We start from the raw sequence: 25,085 nt of genomic DNA on the forward strand, positions 1-25,085 counted from the left end.
TAATTCCATCTAAGTATGATGAAAGAAAAGGTCTCAAAGTTTGACTTCAGCAGCTGGGCAGAGGAGAAAGCCTGGGACTGTTTGGGTTCCCCCAGGTCTTCGGCAGAGCACGGGCCTGGCAGGTGCTGTTTGTCCTGTCAGCTGGTCCATCCCTGTCCCGGAGCGCTCACGGGCCCCGCGCACACGTGGCACTCCCCAGGATGGGAGCACGGGCTCTGCTCTGTGGCACTCCAGGATCGGAGCACGGGCTCTGCTCTGCTCTGTGGCACTCCAGGATCGGAGCACGGGCTCTGCTCTGCTCTGTGGCACTCCAGGATCAGAGCACGGGCTCTGCTCTGTGGCACTCCAGGATGGGAGCACGGGCTCTGTCTGCTCTGTGGCACTCCAGGATCGGAGCACGGGCTCTGCTCTGCTCTGTGGCACTCCAGGATGGGAGCACGGGCTCTGCTCTGCTCTGTGGCACTCCAGGATCGGAGCACGGGCTCTGCTCTGTGGCACTCCAGGATCGGAGCACGGGCTCTGCTCTGTGGCACTCCAGGATCGGAGCACGGGCTCTGCTCTGCTCTGTGGCACTCCAGGATCAGAGCACGGCCTCTGTCTGCTCTGTGGCACTCCAGGATCGGAGCACGGGCTCTGCTCTGCTCTGTGGCACTCCAGGATCGGAGCACGGGCTCTGTCTGCTCTGTGGCACTCCAGGATCGGAGCACGGGCTCTGCTCTGCTCTGTGGCACTCCAGGATCGGAGCACGGGCTCTGTCTGCTCTGTGGCACTCCAGGATCGGAGCACGGGCTCTGTCTGCTCTGTGGCACTCCAGGATGGGAGCACGGGCTCTGCTCTGCTCTGTGGCACTCCAGGATCGGAGCACGGGCTCTGCTCTGCTCTGTGGCACTCCAGGATCGGAGCACGGGCTCTGCTCTGCTCTGTGGCACTCCAGGATCGGAGCACGGGCTCTGCTCTGTGGCACTCCAGGATCGGAGCACAGGCTCTGTCTGCTCTGTGGCACTCCAGGATCGGAGCACGGGCTCTGCTCTGTGGCACTCCAGGATCGGAGCACGGGCTCTGCTCTGTGGCACTCCAGGATCGGAGCACGGGCTCTGTCTGCTCTGTGGCACTCCAGGATCGGAGCACGGGCTCTGTCTGCTCTGTGGCACTCCAGGATCGGAGCACGGGCTCTGCTCTGTGGCACTCCAGGATCGGAGCACGGGCTCTGTCTGCTCTGTGGCACTCCAGGATCGGAGCACGGGCTCTGCTCTGCTCTGTGGCACTCCAGGATCGGAGCACGGGCTCTGCTCTGTGGCACTCCAGGATCGGAGCGCGGGCTCTGTCTGCTCTGTGGCACTCCAGGATCGGAGCACGGGCTCTGCTCTGCTCTGTGGCACTCCAGGATCAGAGCACGGGCTCTGCTCTGCTCTGTGGCACTCCCCAGGATGGGAGCACGGGCTCTGCTCTGCTCTGTGGCACTCCAGGATCGGAGCACGGGCTCTGTCTGCTCTGTGGCACTCCCCAGGATGGGAGCACGGGCTCTGCTCTGGGTAGGAGCTACAGCTACTGCTGCTGTCACAGGCCAAGGACACAGACAGAGAGAAAAACCCCACTGGTTTTTGAGCAGCTGGTGATGCTGCTCAAGGCAGGACTCACCCTCAGACTCAAATCCGGTGGCACTGGGATGAGGATATCCTGTTATATTGTCTCCCTCCCTCCTGACATGAACAATGACTTACCATGAAAAAGTTGGGATATTTTCTGAGCCACTCTTTAACATGTGTTTTGCTGTTGTGGGTGGGGTTTTTTTATCTTAATGGGTTATGCTTAGATATCTACTGTACCTTCTCTTTCCCTTTTCTGCCAAAGGAAGGGACTCAGATTTTCTAAATGTAACTTACTTCCCTTACATTTTACAAAGGATTAACTCTGCACGTGTGAAAACAGATTGCTCCATCACCCTATACTAAGAGTAAAAAGCACACAGTTGCATGATTCCCTTGTGACCACAAGGGAAATAAAGTTTAACTAGAAAGAAATATTGACCCACACAAGGGCAAGCTGAAGTATTTAAAAAAGCATTATTGAGCAGCATGCACTTTGTCCATACTCCCTGCAAGCCTTTAAGCAAATATCCTTGTTCAGTTTTTTCTGCCCTTCAGAGGAATAAAATACTTTTAATTACACTATGCAGTTAAAGCACCCATAGGCAGGAAAGAGAATGTGAAACTACAGAGGGAAAGACAAAAAGGAGTATTACTCTAACACTTACTACTAACTTCTCTAGTACTAAGTTCTAGAATGCAGAGTACAGCACAATATATTCCTGGAGAACCTAAATGTAGGCCAGCCTTGAGGCAGATAGAAAGGCATTACCACCTCCAGAGTGCTAGATTCAGAAAAGCTACACCCACTAGTTGCACTCTTCCCTAGCATAAACAGTCTTTACTCTGATTCCTAGGACATCCACCATGTACTTCATAGAAACAAATACAGCAGTGACTGTAGTATTTTAAAATTACTAGATATGAACCTACGTACTCCTTTGGAATTTCTGAGTTAAGATTTTTCACCTAAGAAACAAAACAGTTTAAAGTGAAGGGTCTGAGTTCACTGTTTTTCCTTTAAGAAGATTCAACTTTTATACTCCATTACTAGTGCTCACTTAATGAAAATGCTTTTGAAAACAAAAGCAGTTAAGTATTTCAGAGGAAAAGAACACAACACAGAATATACAACATACCTTGCCCTCCACAGGCAGGGCTGGTATCTCAACTACCTGGTAAGCCAAGTAGTACAACAAGTAAACAAACAGGGGTAGGTATCTCCAATCATTTTACCTTTGGTTGCTGAGCAGTGAATTCCTCAGGGGCTTAAAAAACTCAGAACTTTGCAAAATGTTTACAACTGAGTAAAAAAAAAAATTAAACCATCAAATAGTAAACTGTGAAGGGACTTCTCCAATTTAAAAAAGTATATTCTTTACCTATTAAATACACAGTGCCATTCACAAATCTTTTTCTCTGTACTTTTATATTTACAGGGGTGGATATGTGTACCTACATTTTCAAGTCAGTATTCTAACACTTCCCTTAATTTGTAAGTGGCAGTGAAGAAGGCAAACATTAACAACTGGGGATAAACCATAAAGGTCTGTTTCTGGGAAACTCTTAGTTCAAAGAGGAATCAGTTCAGAGAGCTTCTTGTGAACCAATGCAACATCCTAATAAAGGTTGATCCTTTGTACAAACATATCCTAAATACACAAAGCCAGAAGCAGTCCTGTATGAAACATTCTGGGTTTAGTATTGAAAAGTATTTGACTACTATACCTTGACCACTCCTGTCCCCAGAGCTCTCACCTACAGGTTGCTGCTTCAGGAGGCCATCACCTCAAATTCAGTATGGTAAAAATACATGGCAAAGTAAAATAATTTGCTTGCTGTTGCTCAGCAGGCCAAGACACAAAACTTTTCTATTGCCAGTGCAAGATCCAGGCTGAGGTTGCAAGACCTTCGTCTCTTGCATCTTAACTTAGCACTGTGGATGCTAAATAAAAAAATCAATTCACCAAAGAGTAACAAGATAATTGAAAGATCTTGACATTTGTTATTTGCTTCCTCCTCAATGCTCTTTGTGCTTCATGGCAATTCAACACATCATACAAAAAAGCTTTCTGCACAGGATCCATGCTAAGTATAGCATACCCAGATACCCACAAATTGAAAAATACAGGACAAATAAGTTTTTATGCAAATTTATTAATTAGCTTTAACAATAGCAATACATAAATCAATACTATGTCCAGCATAAGGTTTTATAATAAAATATTCTGGTGAGATTGATTTCTAGTACATACATTTTTAAGGGCAGTTTTCATCCAATTTGGACATTTTTTTAAAAAATAAATAAATACAGGGCCAAAAATGCTTACTTAATGAAAGTCCTGCTAAGTAAGACTTCAGGCTCCACACTGCTTCAAAGCACTACTGAGTACAGGTGTCTGCAGACATCTTGGACTCACACACAAAAGGGCTGTGCTCAAGCAGCATACATTTTTTGCCATCCAATGCAGACCAAAACACACAAGTTTAAATCTCCTTGTTCCTCTTCAAACTAGCATTCACTTTTCTATTTTAGGATTGTCTTGCCTTCCAGCTGTGATGTGCACATATGAATCCTAACCACATCATGTTTACCAAACACAAAGCTCCAGTCCTCTCCTAATAGTACTGCACTATCTAGTGGAACTATTTATGAAACAAATTGCTACTCAAATTAAACAAGAGTAAATTGTTCTTGGAGAAAGGGAAAAAAAAAAAAAGCCTTTGGGAACAGGCAGGAACATGGCATGCTCCCAGCTCTATTTATCACGTTTTTGGAGCTCTCTAGACTTCAGAAATACACCCTCTCTGGGATGTCTGGTGCTTAGTGCTACAGCATTAAATTTTAGGCACCCTGGGTTCTGTGCACTGTAGACAGAGAAAAAAAAAAGCCGCATTTTCAGCTTTGTTTCCCTGATGGCAAATGAGTCCAAGATATACAGTGGCATTCAAATGTTTTTCAAAGTGCAGTACAGAGGCATTCACTGACATTTGGACTACCTTTATTTATATTTAACAATATTAAAATCTGGTCCCAATTTAAATTAGATACACATGAGAAAATATATTTGGCAAATCAGAGCTACTTTATTTACTAGTGTACTTATCATATACCACAAAGCTATCCTTTGGACATATTTACTCTACAAATCTAGATAAGCTTATTTTATTTGTCTTCTGACAAATTCTGCTGATGGCAAAATTCCCTTTTCCTTAAGTTACAGTCTGGATTGAGTCACAAATTTTAAACCTACTCTAAATTACATATTTTACTTTATTATATCAAAATAAAACCCAAATGCTTGGTCAAAGTATAAACACTTATAAACCTAGTGAAAACATCCCTGAGAAGCTTTCAGCAACATAGAGTAATTATTAGGTTTGGTCCATTAGAGGAGAAAAATCGTTACATCCAGTTATTGAAAACTATGGGCTACAAGTCCATTGGATTCCCATTCATTCCGTTTCACACCTCTTACAAAACATTGTATCTGAGAAAAAAAAGCCACTAGAGGTTCTTTACATTCTTTGATGGATAATGTAATTGTTAAAAAATTTGTGATGACTGGCCTAGATTCAGCCCTGGTGTAACGCCTTTAAATTCAATGGAGTTCACATACTTACACTCCAGGGTTGAGTCTGGCCGCATATATGACTGTGAAGGACAGTACCTAAAATTAAAAAACTCTTAAAAGTTACAGAGGATATTTCTCACAAGTTGCTGACATTGTTTTCACATACTATTTATTCTGCAAACAAACATTTTACCAATATTTAAATTTAGAACTCAGACTGCCAAGCCGTAAGAAAACTCAGAACACCACCAGGTTCAACTCTACTGAGAAAGCAAAGTGCGTAGTTTCCACAAAAGTGCACATAGGGTTAATGACTATGGAAGTACTGTGTTAGTACACATGCAGGGTAAAAAAAAAAAAATAAACCACAAAACTAACAAAAAAAAAGGCAAGAACTTATTGAACAGAGGGGATGTATCATTTTCATTGCTCTGAAGTTACTTTAGAGGGCCTCTCAGTCCATCATCTCATTGGTTTAGCAGTATTTTAGAACAAAGTCAAAATTCACATACACATCAGATAAATGCAAGTAATCCAGCTTTTGCACGAAATATTAACTATTTTCAAATGCAATTGTTTTCAGAAACCCTACTAAAGCCTGATATATTGGAAAATTAACTAAAGCTGCTTGTACTCTGAGGCAAAAACTAAGTTAGCACTAGAATTTATCTTCCTGTACCAGTACTCCTGACCTTAGCACTTTCTGCTACATCAAACCTGCCATCTGCAATTTAAAAGCCATGCTTTGTAATATTACATCAATAGCTTCTGCTAAATGAGGCTGTTTTACTCTAAGAAGTGCAACAAAAGTGTAATACAATATCCTGTACCTAACAGTATTCTAGTTTGTAAGGAAACATGCAAAAAACCTGCAAAGGTGTTTCCATAAAGTTAAACCAAAACATAAAATTCTGTAACGGTTTTGGGAAAAAAAAAATCTTGTTTATTAGAAGAATTCAAAAAGGATCATAGAATATTGTGAATTAGAAGGGACCAAAGTCCAATGTTTAGAGAGGATGCTTATACCAGCTTAAGAATAAAGGTGAGCAGAACTGTTCATGGTAAAGGAATATTGGAGAAAAACTCAACCAACCAACTACTGTATAAAAAGTTATTCTGAAGTAACTAAAAAGAAGGACAAGACCTCATTTTACTCAATGAACACAAGAATTATTCAGAATTCATGGTAAATTGAGTATGTATAACCACTTAACCACAGTATCACTGTGGGGGTCAGCCATGGAACTTGAACAGTATTTTTGTGATCAAACACCAGACTTGTGGGGAACCTTTGATACTGCAGCTGTCGAGATCAAACCAGGCTGTCCTTTGCCAAACATGAAACATTTACAGGGTCACTGTAAAATGGATTTTGTCTCTTGGGACAGCTTCCCCAAAGAGCTAAGTTATGCATTCAACTCTAGAGAAACACCTCAAACAGGGTCATAAAAGGAAGTACATGTGCTTAACCATGGTATTTGTGAAGCAAAGTTAGTAAAGAGAAGTGGATCCTTTCAGACAGTAGATGTGTTACCAGGTGGTGAACTGTCAGGGGCTGTTTTGGGATCAGGAGTGTGACAAACAAAAAGTTGTTTTCCCAAGCTTTTTTGGGCAAATCTGAAGTACATTATGTGGCCCATTGCAACAAAAGACACAGAAATAAGCACCAATAAGCCAAAAGCTTCAGGGTTTGGGGCCAAGATGACCATGATGAAGTGCAGCAAGTCAAGAAGATAATTCATGGAGTTTTGGACACCGTTTATGATGCCTCTTTCAGATTCTATGACGTTTTCTTGGAGTAACTGTGTGACAGTCAAATCAAAGGACCAAAGGCCTATGGAGAGAGAAAACAATTATCCATACTGCTGGGCTTCCCATGGCAAACTCATCACTGGCACAATTCAATTCATCCTTCCAAGTACTCACTTCTGCCAAAAATGCACAGGATAAGATACCCTCTTGTTGACTAGAACTGATTTCACCACACTCACAGTCAAGAGCAATTTACTTTCCTTTTACAAAAATTTCCTGAAATTCATAAACTTAATGTGTTAAGTTGCCTGTCACATCCTGTTTCACCATGACTATCAAGCCAATGTTTTACTCATCCTTTCTTTGTTTAAATAGCTGGCTTACAGCTATTTTATCTTACATGCTAGGTGCAATCACTAACACTCTGCATAAAAAAAAAAACCCAAACATCTTTTATACTATGCAGAATACACAATAATTTCAAATGGTTGACCATTAGCTTCCATACTGCTTTAGTCTGTTCATGACTCAGCTTTTATCCTGCAAAAAAACTTAGTACATGTGAATCAAGTATTTTATTCCTCCAGAATTCAGCAAAAACTGCAGAAACTGAGGATAATGATTCTACAGATGACCATTACTGTTCATTACATTTATATATTTGACTGCCTATTCTGTTGACAGATACTAATATTATGCTAACCAGAAATACCTCAGAAATGTAAGCTGTCATCCAAATCAAAGCTTTCCTTCTAAATGCCAAGAAATGGATTAATTTAGTAATCTCTGAAATTTGAAGGTTTTCATAGCAGATGTGTTTGGTGCTGTTTCTTAGTAACAAGTGGTTTCATTTGGTTGTGAACAAAAATCATTTAGAGATGAGCTTTCCAAAAAATACGTTACAATCATCTCCAAATGTGGTAACTTTTCTCCTATTAGTAACATAAAATATACATGGAGTTAGTACTGCAGTCTTCACCCTAGTGATACTATTGCAGGATCATTTCATTTTTATGTGAAGTATAATCAACTAGCCCCAGAAACAAGACGTAACATTCCAATTATTGCCTCTAATTCTAAAATCAGTTGTATTTAGTTGACAGGCACTGTAACTTTTAGAATTAAAAGCAGATAATAAACTAAATTTTAATAGAGACATAATACTTACCAACTCTAGCAGCAATAACTCCTGCAAACAGGAGACTAACAGAGATTAAAGGCACGGGCTCAGGACTCATCTCTGGGTCACTGTTAGCAGGAGCAATAGACCCGTTTAACAAGTTGGGCATTCCAGTTGCAAAAATCATTTCAGGTTCTGGAGATGCTATAGTAGGCAATGGTTCATTTTCAAACAGCCTGGCACTGATGTCAGCAAATGGAGAAACAGTCAAATCCATAGGACTTCCAGGCATAAATACAGAGATGGCACATAGGATCAGACAAGCAAACTGAGCCACTCCAGAAATAAGGCCCGTGCGAATAAGGCCACATTTGCGCCGAAGCCAAGTGAAAGCTACTGTTCCCATGATTCCAGTGACTGCTGAGGCACCCATGAGGAGGCTTAGCACAGAGCCACTCAGCCCCTGAGTGTATGCATAGCCTGTAGTGATACAATCAAATCCCAGAACAGTCATGTAGAGAAATGCAAGGCCCATGCCTGCAAGGAACACCGGCTGGTTGTAGTACGCAACCCATCCGTCCCGGAACGTTATGAAAGGTTCGGCAATCCGGGCAGCGCAGCCGACTTCCTTCTCCTGCTGGGGCTCAAAGCCAGTTACATCTTTCTCAATAATTAACTGCACTCCTTCAGCAGGTTTCATGTCACTCTCTGTAAACAGAAATGGAGCTGTCAGATACACGCCTGCCTGCAAAATGCACAGTGTAAAGCAACAGACAATTGTTTAAAATAAGCTCACTACTGCAGAGGTGCATCAGTCAAACTCCACTGCCAAGCTTTCTCTTAATTACCTACATTAAAATCATTTAAAGCATTCTTAAATTCTTCCTGGGGAGTAAGATCAAGTAAAGTTTATCCCTATCAATTTAATTAGACAGTGACAGGAGAAAGCACTGCCTGCTTCTAGACTTATGACCAATGCCCCAGCTCCACAGAGAAATTATTTGCCTAATGAAGGCCAGCGTCAGTTGGCATTTTAACACAGCTTTGTATGCTTAAAAGCACTGACTGAAACAAGAAGGGCATATTTAAACACCTGTCAGTACCTCATGTCATGGCGGAAGAACCAAGGCTGAAGCCTGTCCAGAGTCAAAAGTTTTCAAAGCTTGACTTAAAAAAAAAAAGAAATAACAAACCAAAAACCTATGCATTTCTACAACTGCATTCTCACTGTAATAAAGGGAAAAGGCACTTCCACTGATCACAAAAATCCAAAAACTCACTGCACTATTTACACTAGTAAGGAGGATAGAAATTCCACAAAGGTCTGGATGCCTGAGCAGTGCTTTCACACTATTAAATTCAAAATGAACTCCACATACAGCAAGTGAGATGCATGAAGCACCTCAGTAACTTTTAAAAACAAGTCTTCTAATGAAATCAGAATACTGTTTAACAACAAAGATTAATAAGTGTTTCCTACATATTTACATTTGCTAAATGCTTCATTCCCCAGAAGCATTTAAGAGCCAGTTCCAAAGCTGTGGAGCCTTCTACGCTCTCTTGCTCTCTAACACTTGACTGCCATCAGCCTGGTCCAACAGCTTACTGGACCAGCTGTTACCACCATGGATCTGATGGCTGGGAAGACACATGCCTTCAGTACTTTCAATAGCAGCTTTCTAACTCACAATATATTGAGACAAAATTGTTAGTTAGCATTTAATCAAAACCCAGGAAGTCTTATTATTAAAAAAAAAAAAAACGAAAAAATCCAATAACAAAACAAAAATCCACTACCTATGTTATGGCTGGGGGGCCATAACATGAGCTTTCAGTAGTATTCATATACTGCTACCTTAAAAATGGGGAAACACTTAAGTTTAGTATTTCAGCATCTGCTACTACTTCACAATAAAAGGTCTGCTTCTGAATTTAAATTTCTGATATTGAGTCTATCTAAAGTGACTTTAATACTAATTTCAGTGTTACTTATAGTAATAGCCATAGTCATCTACACTGTAAATCCCACTTGTACTACTTGGCCAAGGAAGCAGAGCTGAAGGCCAAGAGTTGATTTTTTTTCCCCATCATCTCCTGGAGCATGTAAAAGTCATTCAGCCATGCCAGAATACAAATATGACCATCTATTCTAGAACCTCCTGAAAGCCTGTCAGTACTAGGTGTAAGCAGAGATGAGTTAGCAAGGAATAGTCTTACAGAGCCAAGGGCCTGGTCCAGTTTATCAGCTACAGTATAGATGAGTAGGAGTATTCCTTATGATCAGCCTGAAGTTACAAGGCAGACTTACTCTAAGGGGTTAACAAAGAGAAAACAAATCATTCTTTGGCTGCATTTTATGAAACTCCTCAAAAAGCTGTACAAAGTGGTGTGACTTAGATTAGAGTCTGTTATCTATATCCCAAACCTGAAATCTCCAAGATAGGAGCAGAAAGCTATTTAGCCTCAAAGCAGTGCCTGTGGAAGACAGAAGTCAACACTTGGCTTGACTGATGCAATGAATATAGAGTGAATTTGAGAAGTTACATTACTGTGTTTTCAATACCTTTCTTTACATTCAGCTGTTTCAGTTCCGATGCTTCAACTTTTGTAGATTTGTGAGCCAGAGTAGGAGTTTTCTGATAAACCTTCCAGAGCAGCAGATATTCCACACACATCGACATCAGGTTCCAGCCAGAAATGAATCCACAGCCAATCATCGGGGAGCCAAATGTCATTATCTGACCAACAGCCATTGGGGCCAAGATATTGGTCAGCTGATCAATTCTTCTTATTGTGGCATTCATATCTGTCAGAAATTATTTGATGATGAAATGACTGGTGAACACTTATAGTGAAGTATTCATTGATATAATTGTGAATTACACATGTATAAAGGTAAAGCTACAAGTCTTGCTCCAACTGTAACTGGTTCCAGAAGTAACCAGAGGCGCCTTCAGACTGTTTCAATATTTAAGCTCACTGCAATCAACCAAGGTGTTTGCAAGCCAAATCCCTGCTCCTGCCAGTTTTGCCTGCATGAGGTCTTCCAGGTTTAGCATGCTGGGTTTACTGTGGCAGCATAGAGATTCATGGTTCATCATGAGACAAGGTAAAACTCATCATGAGATGAGATCACTTTTACACAGCACTGATCCTGTGGACTCTGAGCTCTATCCCTGTAACAGTCAAACTTAGCATGCACACCACCAGGAATCTCATAAGGTGGAATTGTTTCTTGGGAAGATAGTAATCCATCTCCCAGTACTGGAACATGTATTTCTTAGCCTCCTCCATTCATTTCTAATAACTGGTGGCCAAAGAACCACCATGATAGCAGCAGAACTTTGAAATGGCTTTTACATTTCCTTGTTAAGTCACATTGGTTGATGGCAGCTGTAGGCATCCTTAGATCTTACTGAGCAAAGTCCTCACTCCTTTCTGGTCCTTTGATGTTTACAGTCAAAACAAGCAACCCATTCTCAGCACAAATGCATCTTTCATTTGCTACTAGGGAATGCCTCACCCTCAATCTTATCTACTTTACCGTCATTAAACCACCCGGGTACCAGTAAGTTTCCAGTTAATAGTGCCATTCTTCCACTCCTACAAGTTGCTAGACAGTGTTTCACACATGAAGGCCCTTTTAGAGTCCTACTGTAAAACTAGAGCTTGTGAAGGCCAAGTGAAATTCTACATCAGTATGAAGCTGCTTTATTGAATCTGTAGAGAATTAGTCCTTGCCATTCAAAGAAACATTTGGGTTACTCTAAGTCAATTCAATGTTAATTTAGCTAACCCTCAGTCAAATAGTTAAGTGAGATACATAATATTTGGCTTTAAAAATTCCAACCAACTAACCTTTGCTTTTTGAGTTCAGTTATAATTCCACTCAGAAAAGGTACAAAGAGTGAGTGGGAAAACTAATCAAGGGCAACAAAGGAGAAATTAAGGTAGTTTTCTATTTCCCTACTCCACTAACTTGTATAACTAAGATTTCTTTTTGAGGAGGGTAACAATGCAAAGATGGACAACAGTATTTGCTGCAAAGTCAGCATCAGCACATAGTTTGGGGTTTTTTTTTTTTTTTTTTTTTTTTTTTTTACATTAAGGAGTTTCAAGTAGTCTCCAGATTACATCATGGTTAAACAGAAAACAAGCCTGTTCAGCCTGGAAGGGATGTTTCAGATAAATCTGTTGAACTAAGGTGCTTAATCCAGTGGTTGTTTTCATTCTCAATCAAGTAGTAAGAGAATTTACAGTAGTCTCCAGCCTGATTTCTCAGTACGAAATGTAAGTGGTCATACAATTGTGCCTGAGCTCATGAAGCAGTAAAGAGGCAGGACTGACTCCCAGGCAGCAGTTCTCTGCAGGTGTGGTCTGTACTTTATCTCATGTGTCTATGTGGGACAGGGATGGGGGAGATGATGTGCTGAATAAGATCTGACACAGCAAGCAAGTTTTAGTAGTTCTCATTAACCTAAGACTTTTACAGATAGCTGCTATTTTTCTACCTGTGATTCACACACATGTGAAGAAAGTTCACCTGTTTTACTGCTCTACAAAAGGCATGACCTAGAAAGGCACCGCAAGGTAAACATAAAAGATTAAGGAGGATAATTTGTAGACTGGGAAATGAAAGTATGACACTTTAAATGCATCTAAGAATTAGCCTTTCCTGGATGAAATAGGTAAATAACATTCCTTCATTGGAGATAAACATCAAGTAAAAATCTGGAATACAGGATTGAAATTTCAAAAAGGACTCCGAACTTTATGGGCAATTCAGGCAGCTTTATACAAAATTATAGTCCAGAAGCTGAAATGCTGTCTAAGCCTGAAGGTATCTAAACTATAGAGGTCTGGGTAATGTTAAATTGCTCTGTGCCTTATTTGCAGTTCAGTATCAGTTCCTCTATCTAAGAAGGCTTAAGTCCCCTTATGGGGTCGATTCAGAGCCTATACAGCCTGACCAAATTCACCACAAAAAATGCTGCTTCCCACACCGTGTTACAATCAGAGGAGCAGCACAGCTAAAGATTGTTATACACCCTTTGGTGTATAATTTGCCCTGTGCAGCCTTGATGAGAGTCCCAGTCTCTCACATCCTAGAAGTGTCATGACTACCAAGCTACAACATGATATGAATGGGAATTAATTCTCTCTCCTAGTAGTATCAACATCACTGTGCAAGTGCAGGGCACAGGGGGAGAAGCAAACATAAATAATCTTTTGCCAAGGAGGTATTTTGTCTGTAGTCTATGCTCAAAAGTACCTGATGTCAAAGGAAAGCAGAGTTTCCAATTTCAACTGAAGGAAAGTTCACAGCTCTGAATTAGACAGCTAAGGCTAGAGAAATGCAAGGTTTCAAATGTGCCTGCATGCACAGTATTACATACTGGCAATTTCCCAATATACCTCTTAACTGTTCTGGACTTCATTTTCTTTCATGCGTCTTTCTTTGATCCCTATGAGATGAGCCCAGTTACACAAGAGTTCTCTGTTTCATTCCAGGATCTAAAAATAAAGTATTGCAACACTTGGCTTGTTCAGCAAGACTAGTTTTCCTAACAGAGCTGCAGCAGGACTACGAGGAGGGCAAAACAAGTTTGGGAATGCCTAATTGAATTGTAATCACAACAGTAATTTGTGATCTCAGTAGCTGTAGTCCAGAGTGAGGAAGAGCAAAATAAAGGCTGCCCTTTTACTTGATGTTTTCTCAGAATATCTGGAACTCAAAGATGCACTGATCTCTGTAAAACTCTAGTCTTAAAACAAAAATAAAGTCAAGCTTGGAAAGTAAGACATGCAAGGTATTATAAAGGCAATATATTTCACCTGCCAGTTTGCTTCTGTCTTCCCCTGCAACCACAACAATCCAGTCCCTCTGAATTGTGATCGCTGTGGCAGTGCTGGCCAAATTGGCAATATTTGCTATTGTGATAACCAGGATATAGCACAAGGTCTAGAGAGATGAGGGGAAAGAGTTATTATGTGAGAAAACTGATGGACATTTCCACTTTCTACACAAGCAGAAAAGACTTATATTCAATTCCATACATTTCAGCTTTATTCTTCACACAAAACAAGATCAAGTATATAATTCCTGGCAGAAACAAATCATGATCTGTTTACCTAACAAGTGCAGTTTCATTTGCCAGTTTTGGCTCCCAGAAATGTCTATACAGATTAGAGAAAAAGATAAAAATTCATCAATCTCCCATGCTACCCAAAGTTTCCTCAGAAATTAATTTCTTATTAACAAGCTGAAGCACTCACAAGAAGCCATCCATGGTATAATGTCAAGAGCTGTGTCTTAAACAAGAAGATAATCATCAGGATAACACCACACAGGATGACAGATGAATTCTGCACAACCAAGGATGTCTGGGCCACTGTTTTAAACCAAACAGAGCAACAGTTATGAACATAATGAGCTAACTATAGCCTTAAGGTAGACATAATTAAGGAATACACACAGATTTATTAAATAGCCTTGTTTTCCTAGTCTCCCCCAAAACCTAAGTGGCAAAAGTATACTTGATAGTAGATTCTGAATCTTCCATTGTCTTAGAGAAACAAACTAATGTCTAATGTAACTTTGTAGCTCTTGATTTACACTCAATGTAGGTCTTCTCTCAATCTAAGTCCCTGTTTAAATGCTGACAGTATGTTTCAAGTAGTAAAAACCTAGCTCAAGCCTCTAAAATTCATCTTAAACCTACCATGGATATATTTGAAAATTTATGGGAAGTAAAAAATCATTTGAAGAATTTGATCCCATTTTATTTGTAAAACAGACTACTGCATATATACAATACACATAATGCAATTGCAGTGTGTTTACAGTTAAGTGAAAGATGTTTGCATCCAGACAAAAGACAACAAAAATACAAGTGTATGTTAGTGTTTTAATGAAAATAGAATTTGGCCTGTAGTTATTTACCTTAACAACTTTGGCCTTAAAGTTATTTACCTTAAAGTTATTCTATTTTTTACCTTTTGTGTTTCCATACATCTCTACACATCACATGGGTTTGGCCCAAGTAACAGACATATCATGACTTAAAACTGCTTTCCTCCTGTCTTTAAGAGTATCTCGGCATAACCATCACCACTCAGAAACCACTCTGCCCTTCTTCAGAGAGAACAGCAAGCCCCATTCTCATATTTGACTCTGTCAGCTTCACCTTTTTAACACAAATTCGATCCATCCTTAAGTAAATAACCTGCTCTAGGCATCTAACCTTTGAGCCTGGCGTTCTTGTCCACCCAGTCTCCAATAAGGGCTCCCAGGAGAAGAACTGATCCCGCCACAACCAGGCCATAGACCGCAGTCAGGAGTAAGCTGTTTCCATAAAGTTCAACCAGGAATACAGACACAGCAAAATGCCACATACGATCTCCCTTTAAGAGTAAGAGAACATACACAACATTACTGGTTGCTCTTTAGAGGTACACAGGCTCACTATTTTACTAAAGCTCTGTCAAAAGTCTGGGCTAAAATAGAGGTTTGTTACATGTACAGAGGTGGTACGGGGATTTTTGTGGTTGTTGGTTTCTTAGGAGGTTTTTTGATTGCAACATCTTGTCACCATTGATTTTATCCCAGTGTCACTCTAATCAAGTGGATCATTATAGCCTGTAATACCACAAATCCAAAAATCCCAGGTATTTTCTATTAGTACATTACTGGACAAAGTCTGTCACCAGCCACATCCAACAAGCTTCAAAAAGCTTCCACAAATTCTCCAGCACAGATCAAATATTAACAACAGCTTTACCATCACTATTTAAATAACTTTTCAAGGCAGCAGTTTGCTCTTAGATGATCAAAGCTTAACTGCTGCTTTATAACACAAGAGTGAGTCAAGTGGAAACAAGTCAGCACACAATTCAGGATAGATATGGGTAAATGTTAACTGAAGTTTCTAAAATCAATGGACTTCAGCTGGTTTTAGTGTTCACCACTGGCATATTACTCAGAGGAGGTAGAATAGCATAGTTCATTTAACCTGTTGTAAATTCACTGCTAGTTCAGCCTATTGCTAATTTAATCTAGTGCTTAAAATAAAACACATTCATGTCCTGATAGCCACTTGCTACAGGTACAAAAGGGACACCCAAATTGTTAAATACATCCAAGTGAAGTCAATTTCATTCTACTCAAAACATTCTTAGGTTTGCTAATAAATATATAGATTAGTTTTTTTGGGGGGTCACATCTCACTTTACTTTTGAATATATTGCAGCAATACATGACAGAAAATCCTTTCTGTAATCAGTAAAAAACCAGATGAATAGAAATCATTCATACCATTCTAGAGTACACAGGTTGTTTAATAAGGGTCCCTAACATGAGTCGCCTACAAATCAAACGTGAAACTGTTTTCTTCTGTTGCCTTATCTTAAACAAATAGTTGCTATGTGATACAGCAGAGTACAAATTTCTAAGGCCCTCAAATATTCGGAAGGGCTGGGGGAGGTGTAACATAAAAGAACTTTTAAAAATCAAAGCCAGCCAAATCTAACTTACTATGTAACACAGCAATCAAAAGTTACATAAAAAGCATACTATTTGGAGGGTCAAAATAATTGCAAAGTGTGATTAGCCCTCAGTATAGTACAAACACAAAAAGCACTTGCCTTTTCACATTGAGTTCACTGACAGAGTTTTCTGTCAACATTGTAACATGTAAACTTTGATACTTGTTTCCTTAAGCACAGGCTGAAAAAGATTATACTCCAAACATGGAAAGAAAAATTCCATCTTCTCAAATAAAAACCCCAGGGTATTTTGTATGCTTTTTCTAATTACATCCAATGACAAATGCTACTATAAACATGATCTGCTTGTGCCTCCTCTCATATATTATAAACCATTTTTCACTCAAGAGACACCTAAAGCCTTCTGTAAATATGTTCCACTTACATTCCATGGTTAGTTAGTAGAAATATATAGAAAATATCCCAGCAATGAATCCACAGGCATATAATTTCCCAATTCCAGCTTTCACTTAAACTTAATATGACCTGAGGTGGTACTTTATAAAATTTCACTTAAGATACATGCAGGTGAATTAATCCTTATAACTGTTCATTAAGCTAGAAAAGCAATCCAAAAATATTTTAATATTAAGTTTGAAACATATAGATGTTTCAGTTACTGGATTCTGACAAAAATGAAAAAGGCATTTTTAAAAAAACCTAAGCATGTCCAAGTCAGTGCCAGTCACTCCTGTCAGAGTGAAAAACTGAATCTGACTTCAAACTCGTGGAAAGGATCCTTTGACTCCAGAGACATCATGATTTTCTGTAAACTTATCTGAGAGCCTGTGAACACTGTTCAACTTTATCCAACACATTTACCCAGAGTATTTTGATTATGTCAACCCACAGAGAAGATTTTTGGGGAAACCACAGCTGTTACAACCAGAAAGTAAGATTTTCTTTCAAGAATTAAAAACCATAAAGAATAGTCGAAGATAAAGGAGAAGAACAATATTAGTGAATTGCAGAGCTTTTTAGCAGGTATGTAATTTCAAGCTAAGAGCTATTGAAATTTGAACAGCAAATACTTTTTTCAGAAACAGGCAGATCCTTGATTACATACACTTAGTCCCACCTTAAAATGCCTCCAAATGTGGCTATTTCAAAACTTTTAAACAGCTACAGCTGTTCAGCATCACTATCCTTTTAAAGACAGCTCCTCCCCTTCTGTAATTATAATTACCCTTATAATCACCTTATACTGAATGTATACAATCCCACGTCAGAACTGAAGCCAACAAGTTGAGGAATAGCCAGGCTCCCACCTCCTGACAGCCTCCTGAGGCCTGAGGTGCACAGATAAGGCCGGGAAGTTGGAATCAGCTGATCTCCTGGGAAACATTAGGCTGACACCAACAAGGTGAACCCAGTTGCATGCTGCTCCTTCTTTATTGCTGAGGGATAGACAGCAGCAGCATAAGGTCTGAGACTCCAGTGCAGCATTGCTGTCCAGCCTATTAAGATCCCTGAGGCCAGGCACACATTCAAATACATGACTGAGCAAGGGCCCAAGAGAGTCTAGACTTTGTTAAAGTCTGAACATTTCTGGAGATGTGACATGTTTACTTATTTACAGCTTCTCTTGGTATTTGGGAATGGCATAGTAACACAGAAACCTAATCAGCTCTCTCAATTACACCAAAACTCAATTTCTCTCAGGTTTTATATTGTGGACAGAGCCATTCTAAAACAAAGATGATTTATTACTTGGTGTTCTGAAGATTCAGGCATTTGTTTACTGTTTCTGGTAGCAAAAACCTTCACACTACAGGAACACCAAAGCTTAGGAGATACAAAAGGTCCTGTGCCCAGTTCAGTCAAAATAAGCTATTTGCAGAGTAACTTCTGCTGTTTGAGCAATTTGGTTGGGGTTTTTTGAGTCAAGATTTTCAGCACAAAACTCACCAGGACCGGATCAGGAGTATCCCATTAATATTGCTAAACAGATATCTTGTAGTCTATCATTTGTTACTGTGTGCAAGATTGTTTTCCAACTCTGCTTTGTCACTTTTAGTCAGGGACTCAGAGTAAGTCCACCACAGAGCTGTGAAGCATTGGCCAGAGGGGAGTAAGAAGGGTTGCCAAATTGCCAGAGAGGCACTTTGTGGGCATGACTGACAAAATCTGTGGCAGGCAATAAGCCCTGACCTCTGAGGAGCTGCTTGGTTCGCTGCTTTTTAATATTAAGAACTGCCAAAATATTGCACTTGTTTAAACAAACATTTGATACCACTCAAAGACTGCTTTCATTATGAGAAACATCAGTACATCCTTTCAGGTTAGCAAAAACAAGAAGCTCCAGAGCTAGGCATGTGCTGTTGTAACTGTAGATCAGCCATTTGTTCAACACATACATCAAACCAATCCAAATGTTCCAACACAGGACCAAAACACAGAACAAAAAACAGGGAGAAACCTTCTATTTATTTTTGAACTAAGCCATTGTATGGAGACTGAAAATTGTGTTAAAATACACACATATTCTTAATTTTATTCTGTGGAGCAGAACCAGATTGTCTATTTTTAGTGGATATCTTAAGGTAGTTTTTTTTAGTATTCTTCAAGTGAGTAAAAGCCGGTATAGTAAGTTATATTAGCACAGAAGGAAATAATTTCAGGAGGCAAGCGATTTTACAGAGGACAACTCCTGATGCTGTCAACAAGTTAGCTAGTGAGTGGCAGTATTGAGTCCATTGTAAACACTGAGCATTTCCCAGTAGTAAATATGAGTCCTTCAAATATAATGCTGCAATGGGCTGTCTCTCATTCTGCTCCTCTATAAGGAGTCTCCCTGGTTCTATAGTTATTTAAAAACATTAAAAGTTACAGAACCAGTCCCTCCAAAAATTGTCTACTGTACTACTCTGCACTAAAACTAAACCTACTGCAACATATCTTGTAAAGATTATGAAGACTTAACAGCAAGTTGTTGTAACAAGACCTCTACGGTGGTGTGCTAATTTGTGAAGATTTCTGGAAAGCACCAATAAAGCTCAGGTAAATCACAGCCAGATTAATAAAATCCTACTTCTACCAGGCCAGTATTTTACTTACCCAAGTGGACAGTGCATGTCCAAGATAAAGAAGAAACTTTGCAGACGTAAAATAGGCAATCACAGATCCTAAATGAGAAATAAGAAACAGATGCTAAAGCAAATGCGGGCACATCCACCGCATTTCGGTACAGCAGGCACAGCTCGCTGCCGTGGACACCGTTCTGAGAGCGAGACGCCACCGGGACACGGCGCGATTTGGTGCCCCCCACCCGGTCACCCGCGCCCGCTCCGCGCCCGGGAGCCGCTCAGGAGGCGGCCCGTGCGCACTGACCGCCGCGCCGCCGGCCCTGCGGCTCCGCTGCCCGCGCCATGCCGGCCCGCTCCGCCGCTGCCCGGGGCTGAGAGAAGGGGGGGGACGCGCGGCTTCGCTCCGTGTTGCCTTCCCCGACTTAGCTAGCACTGTAGCTGAAGTCGGAAAGCCTTGGCCTTATATGCCGCGGGCGGCGGGGACGCTCCGCCGCGGAAGGGCCGAGCGCCGCTCGACGCCCGGCTCGCTGCTCTGGGCTGCCGAATGCGTCGGGCTGGCAGTGGCGGCGCGGCGCCTTTTGTACGCGGCGGCGGCACCGCCCCCGCCCGGCCCGCCCGGGGGCGGCCCGGCTCCGCACCGCCAGTGCCCGGCGGAGCAGGAGGGGCGCCCCGCGCGGCTCCGGGTGTGCAGCGCCCGATGCCGCAGCCTCGGCTCCCGGGTGGCACCCCGGCAACCGTGAGCCCGGCTTTCCGTGCCGCGGGCCCGAATGCTGCCTCTGGCTCGGCTCTCTGCTGTTGCCTCTGTTTTCTGGCATCTTGAAAAACGTGACGTCCTTGAATATGCAGAGTCAAGAAGCTGGGGTTGTTAGAGAAGCGCCAAGTACCTCAAGCCTATGGCTGAAACACTGCCAAGGACAGTGCTCTCAATTCTGAGCTCCCAAGAAAAAAAACATAAACAGAGTACCAAAATTTAAGGTATTTGATTGAAATAGCTTTTCTATTCTAATGAAGGTGGTGTAGAATTGAACCGGTTGCTGCTGGCTCAGGCTGTCTGCTTCAGATGAAGCATCCTACCGTAAATACTTTTTTTGCACACTATGTGACCTACTTTTGGTATTGACCACCACAAAAAAATTGCATGTTTATAGGACTTAAGAAACTGTCAAAATGTACAATAAGCTAGATCTTTTTCAGGATACTATGCAAATATTTAAGAATTATCTGTCCGTCTGCAGTTGAAATCATAATGATTCGTGGCTGCCAGAGCTGAGATTATATTTTCATTGTGTAATACTGTGACATTCCCTCCTCTGTGTGTAAAATTGCTTTTGGGTTGGGTTGTGGATTTTTTTTGTTTGATTTTTTTTTTTTTTTTTTTTTGGTTGGTTGGTTTTTTTCCCCCCAAGTATATAGGCCACCCCAGAAGCAAATGCCTGACATAACAGACCAATAACCTGTCCTGGTGTTGCCACTCCTGTGATCTTGTTCAAAGTATTCTTACATTAATTAGATGACTTTCGATGCATGAATCATGGATTATACTTTGCATAATGGGAACTATACCTTGGGAAAAAATAATTCAGAAATAAAATTCAATCTAAACATAGGAAGCCTAAAATTGCTATTTTAATGAGATTGCTTGTCCTAGGTGAGTTAAGTGTTTCCTCTTATGGTATATTCCTTAAAATTTTGCAGAAAATCTTTTCTCAGATTGGCATCAAAAGCAAAGTAAATTTTCTTGATGGCTTTTCGTATACAGCCTTACTGCTTAAACTGTACTCTTCTTTACTAACAGCTAAAAAGATATTACTTTTCCTAAACCTTAACAATTTTAGTATTATTAGCCCATGTTAAATAAAGACCCTTCAGCATATCAAAACTGATATTTTGTGGTTTTAAGTTTCTTAACTGTCAGTTCTTGCACTTCTAGTGACAAGGGCAGTGTATTCCACAGGTAGACACACAGATGAACTCGGGTCTAAGCCTGGCTGTTACTTGTATCTCAGCAGGAAGGCAGCACAATCTGTGTGACAGATGCCTGCCCTGCTCCATTGCAGACTATCCCACTGGACTCACATCTTTTCCAGCCCTGTCCCTGGTGGCACTTGTGTTATGGTTTGGTTACTGGATTGATGGGGTCTGATCTGCTCTGTCAGGTACATAATGCATACATACATATATGTGATACAGCAGCAGTTCATCCAGGAACACCAGGAACACTTACCAGCACAGTACTGCTGGTTAGACCTTTTTTTGTTACTAGAGAATCATGTTTTCTCTAGTTTTTAACTCTCTAGAATTAGAGTTTAAATAATAATTTCTGATTGAGTGTTCACTGAACTTTATACAAGTGTATTGGATTATATTGGTGAAATCATCATCTCGGCAATTTTTTCTACTGATAATGAATTGGGTTTGGGTGATATTTAAGCTATGACAAGAGGCAAAGAAAACATGGAAAACCATCTTTTGAAATTTGAAAAGCAATGGTTGCTGTATCTCTTTGGGATTTCTCACATGGAAGAACAGGTGCTCTGTCCAGTATGGCACAGAGTGAACGCAGAGTGAGTCTGGAAAGCTGCTGCAGGGGATGTCAGCGGAGGCTGTATCGTGTGTGCAGTGAGGTCGCCTGTCCTCAGTGCACAGTGTGTGATGCACAGGACTGCACACTGCAGATAAACCCTGCAGTTTGTCCACTGCAGGTCACAGCCACACCAGAGTCACTGCACACCATGACACGGGGTACTTGCTGCCAGCAGGCACCAGCCAGAATTTCTTACATCCCCAGGCATGTATGTTATATCCTTTTCTAACAATTTCCCTGCCGAATGTCCAGAGGAGTTAGACATATAGCTAAAAGGCCATAGCTGATTTGTGAGGCGTTTCCAAAAGCAGGGGAGTTGGCAGCTAGGGGAAAAATCATAGTTTTTCTCCTAAATTTGCCACCACTTTGCTGATGATCTTCTCAACATGCTTATTAAAGTCTGTGCTCAGGTTTTCTTCCCTTACAATACTGATGTCCAACATAATATAGTGGCTTGAGTACTTTGATTTTTACATCTCAGATGCTGTTAAAAAAAGCCTCAAATATTTTGATAAATACTCCACTAAATCCAAATTTCATTAGATTGCTTTGTGAAGCCCTTGTAAATCTATTTTTTATAGATGCAGGTCTTTTTTCAGGTTGACTGGCTCACCAGAGTCTTTTCAGAACATTTACAGATTTCTGATGTATTTAGGATGTTTAATAGCTGGAAGTTGTACAAGAGGAGTTCCCAGTTTTAGTTGGTACATCCCCGACTCAGCAGTCTTGCAGCAACAATTTACACAATGGCACAGCACACCAGCCATGGATTTGAGACCAGCCCTGACTAATGGTCACTGGCAAAATGAACATGGACATTTGAATTAACAAGACATATATTTATGTTATAGTCTTCCTAGCTAAAGTTTTTTTCAGTGGATAAATTCCATATGCTTTCTTAAAAATATATTACTAGTATAATTTATCTAGCTATTATTTGAATGAACAAATATAAATACTAAACTAATTTTTAGATTTTTTTAAGTTTCTGATTTAAATAGAAAAATAATTTCATTCAAAAGACATTCTTCAAAGTATTTCTAATAAGACAGCTGTCTAGAACAAAAAAAAAAAACATATATTTATTTTTTCTGGCAACAAGGGCAACAATTAAACTATAAGATGTAAACAACTGAAAATATTTTCATTATTAGTAAGTGCATAACTATGATGTCAGTAATAGTCAAAGATACTTCCAAGAAAGACACAGAGAGGATACATTTTGGCTTTAAACAACTGCCCACATCAGTGGCAGCTTCTTTAAGCACTGTCCTTGTAATAGAGCTGCTGAATGTAGAACAATAGCAATTTTACCAAATAATACTTGCAATTGTCATCATGGTTTAACCAAAGAGGCATGACTCATAGTGAGAGACCTCATGCACACTCAGATCTTACACTCAGCTGAGAAGTTTCATGAAATTTAATTATCATGCTGTTGCCATTCTTCATTAAGACACACCTCTTGGTGTGCAAAGTGGTTTTTTATTCATTCAGCTCACACAAAGCCAAGCAAAACTGGAAAGAATATATATAATCTGTGTGTTTTGAAGGGTGAAGCTCAGAAGCCTTTACTGCACTGCCCCCTGCTATGACTTGGGCATGGGAAGCTGTGGCTCTGCTGCTCATAACCCCACACATTCAACTCCCAGAACTGCCATCTCTGTATCAGCTGACACTCCGAGTTTGCAATGCTCTTGCACAGGCAAACAGGCAGAAGTGGGATAGAAAAGTCTCCCAGGTTTTACTCCAGACCTATTCATGTCACTTGCATGTTAGCAATTTGAACATCTATACCTGGATGGTATAATGGTCATTAACTAAACATCTACTCCCTCCCTCTTTCTCTAAGATCCACAGTGGGATGCTCTCATGGGATTTGTTTCATTCAGACTTCAAAGTGACAGCTCCTGTCTCTCAGGGCTAGATGACAGATCAGTTGTTTTAACCTGAAACAATCATTATTTTCAGGACCAGAGCTAGGCTCTTGTGACAAACTCTTGTGAGAAAATCATCCAGAACCTCCATCCAATTCAGAATTGAGAGGGTTGTTTGGAGAGGCTAGAATTATCTAGCTTATACACAACTCCAGCTCAGAGAGCTGAACCAGCTCACATAAGCAAGCTAAACGTTTGTAACTGCTAAGTGATAGCCTGACTAGTGACCAAAACAATGTAAAATCACACATCATATGTTGTGCAATATGTTATAGGACAATTGGTTTCAAGAAGAAACTCCTTTTGTCCAATCTTTCTCAGTCATAAGAAAACACTGTACCCTAAACTCAAATAAAAAAACCATCTTGTACCAAATGAGAAAAAAGTAATTAAAAGAAAAGAAGTCACCACATCTACTTAGGGACAAGTGGATGTTTTGCACCCAAATGTCAAGAGTAACATTTTTGCAGACTGCCTATATTATAGTGCATATTCTTTCTCAAGAGAAGGAATTATTTACTTAAACTGGAACATTGTGTTGAGGAAGAGACTGAAATGAGTCTGGAGGGTAAGATAACAGCCTATCTGCAGTTTAAGCTCATTTGGTTTGTTTTCTTCATTAGAATTTACTGCAGTTTGTCTCCTATCGTGTGTCATTGTTCTGTTACTAAACAATAAAAGAATGCTTAACAAACAGTATTTTGTTTCCTGTGTGTATTTTAGTATGCAATATTAAAAAACTAGGATTTGTTATTTTTCCCACAGCCTTCTAATACCTATGAATTTTGCCTTTATTCCTTATGTTAAGGTACTTGATACATACAGTAAAGTCAAATATGAAATCAAGTCAGACAGTATTTGTATCCCTTAAAAAAAACCCCAGCTATTAGAAGTAAAAGGTATCCTTCTCTTAAATTACTCCTGTTGGAAGTTATGGTTGACCTCTTTAAGACGGTCAGAT

The 25,085-nt window shown here is 40.5% G+C and overlaps 1 protein-coding gene and 1 long non-coding RNA gene across 2 annotated transcripts in view; both read right to left on the reverse strand.

Moving 5' to 3' along the window:
* Positions 1-25,085, reverse strand: part of LOC128790413 (uncharacterized) — a 71,618-nt gene that overhangs the window by 26,983 nt on the left and 19,550 nt on the right. The window lies entirely within an intron of this gene.
* SLC40A1 (solute carrier family 40 member 1) lies at positions 3,724-20,138 on the reverse strand. The gene is made up of 8 exons (XM_053947093.1): positions 19,908-20,138; positions 19,635-19,702; positions 15,278-15,437; positions 14,310-14,425; positions 13,869-13,995; positions 10,597-10,839; positions 8,082-8,741; positions 3,724-6,995 (listed from the first exon to the last, which is right to left on the reverse strand). Exons 1-8 carry the CDS (start codon positions 19,945-19,947, stop codon positions 6,676-6,678), a joined length of 1,734 nt encoding a protein of 577 aa, XP_053803068.1. The 5' UTR covers positions 19,948-20,138; the 3' UTR covers positions 3,724-6,675.

The sequence above is a fragment of the Vidua chalybeata genome, chromosome 7, assembly GCF_026979565.1.
Source record: "Vidua chalybeata isolate OUT-0048 chromosome 7, bVidCha1 merged haplotype, whole genome shotgun sequence".
NCBI lineage: Eukaryota > Metazoa > Chordata > Aves > Passeriformes > Viduidae > Vidua > Vidua chalybeata.

What these genes read in the sequence shown, in the direction of transcription:
- SLC40A1 (XM_053947093.1), bottom strand. Translation starts at nt 19,947, where the DNA reads ATGGCGCGGGCAGCGGAGCCGCAGGGCCGGCGGCGCGGCG. An exon ending in GACATGCACTGTCCACTTGG is followed by an intron (nt 15,438 to 19,634) that starts GTAAGTAAAATA and finishes TTACTCTTAAAG; the next exon opens with GGAGATCGTATGTGGCATTT. An exon ending in AGACAGAAGCAAACTGGCAG is followed by an intron (nt 10,840 to 13,868) that starts GTGAAATATATT and finishes AATTTCTGACAG; the next exon opens with ATATGAATGCCACAATAAGA.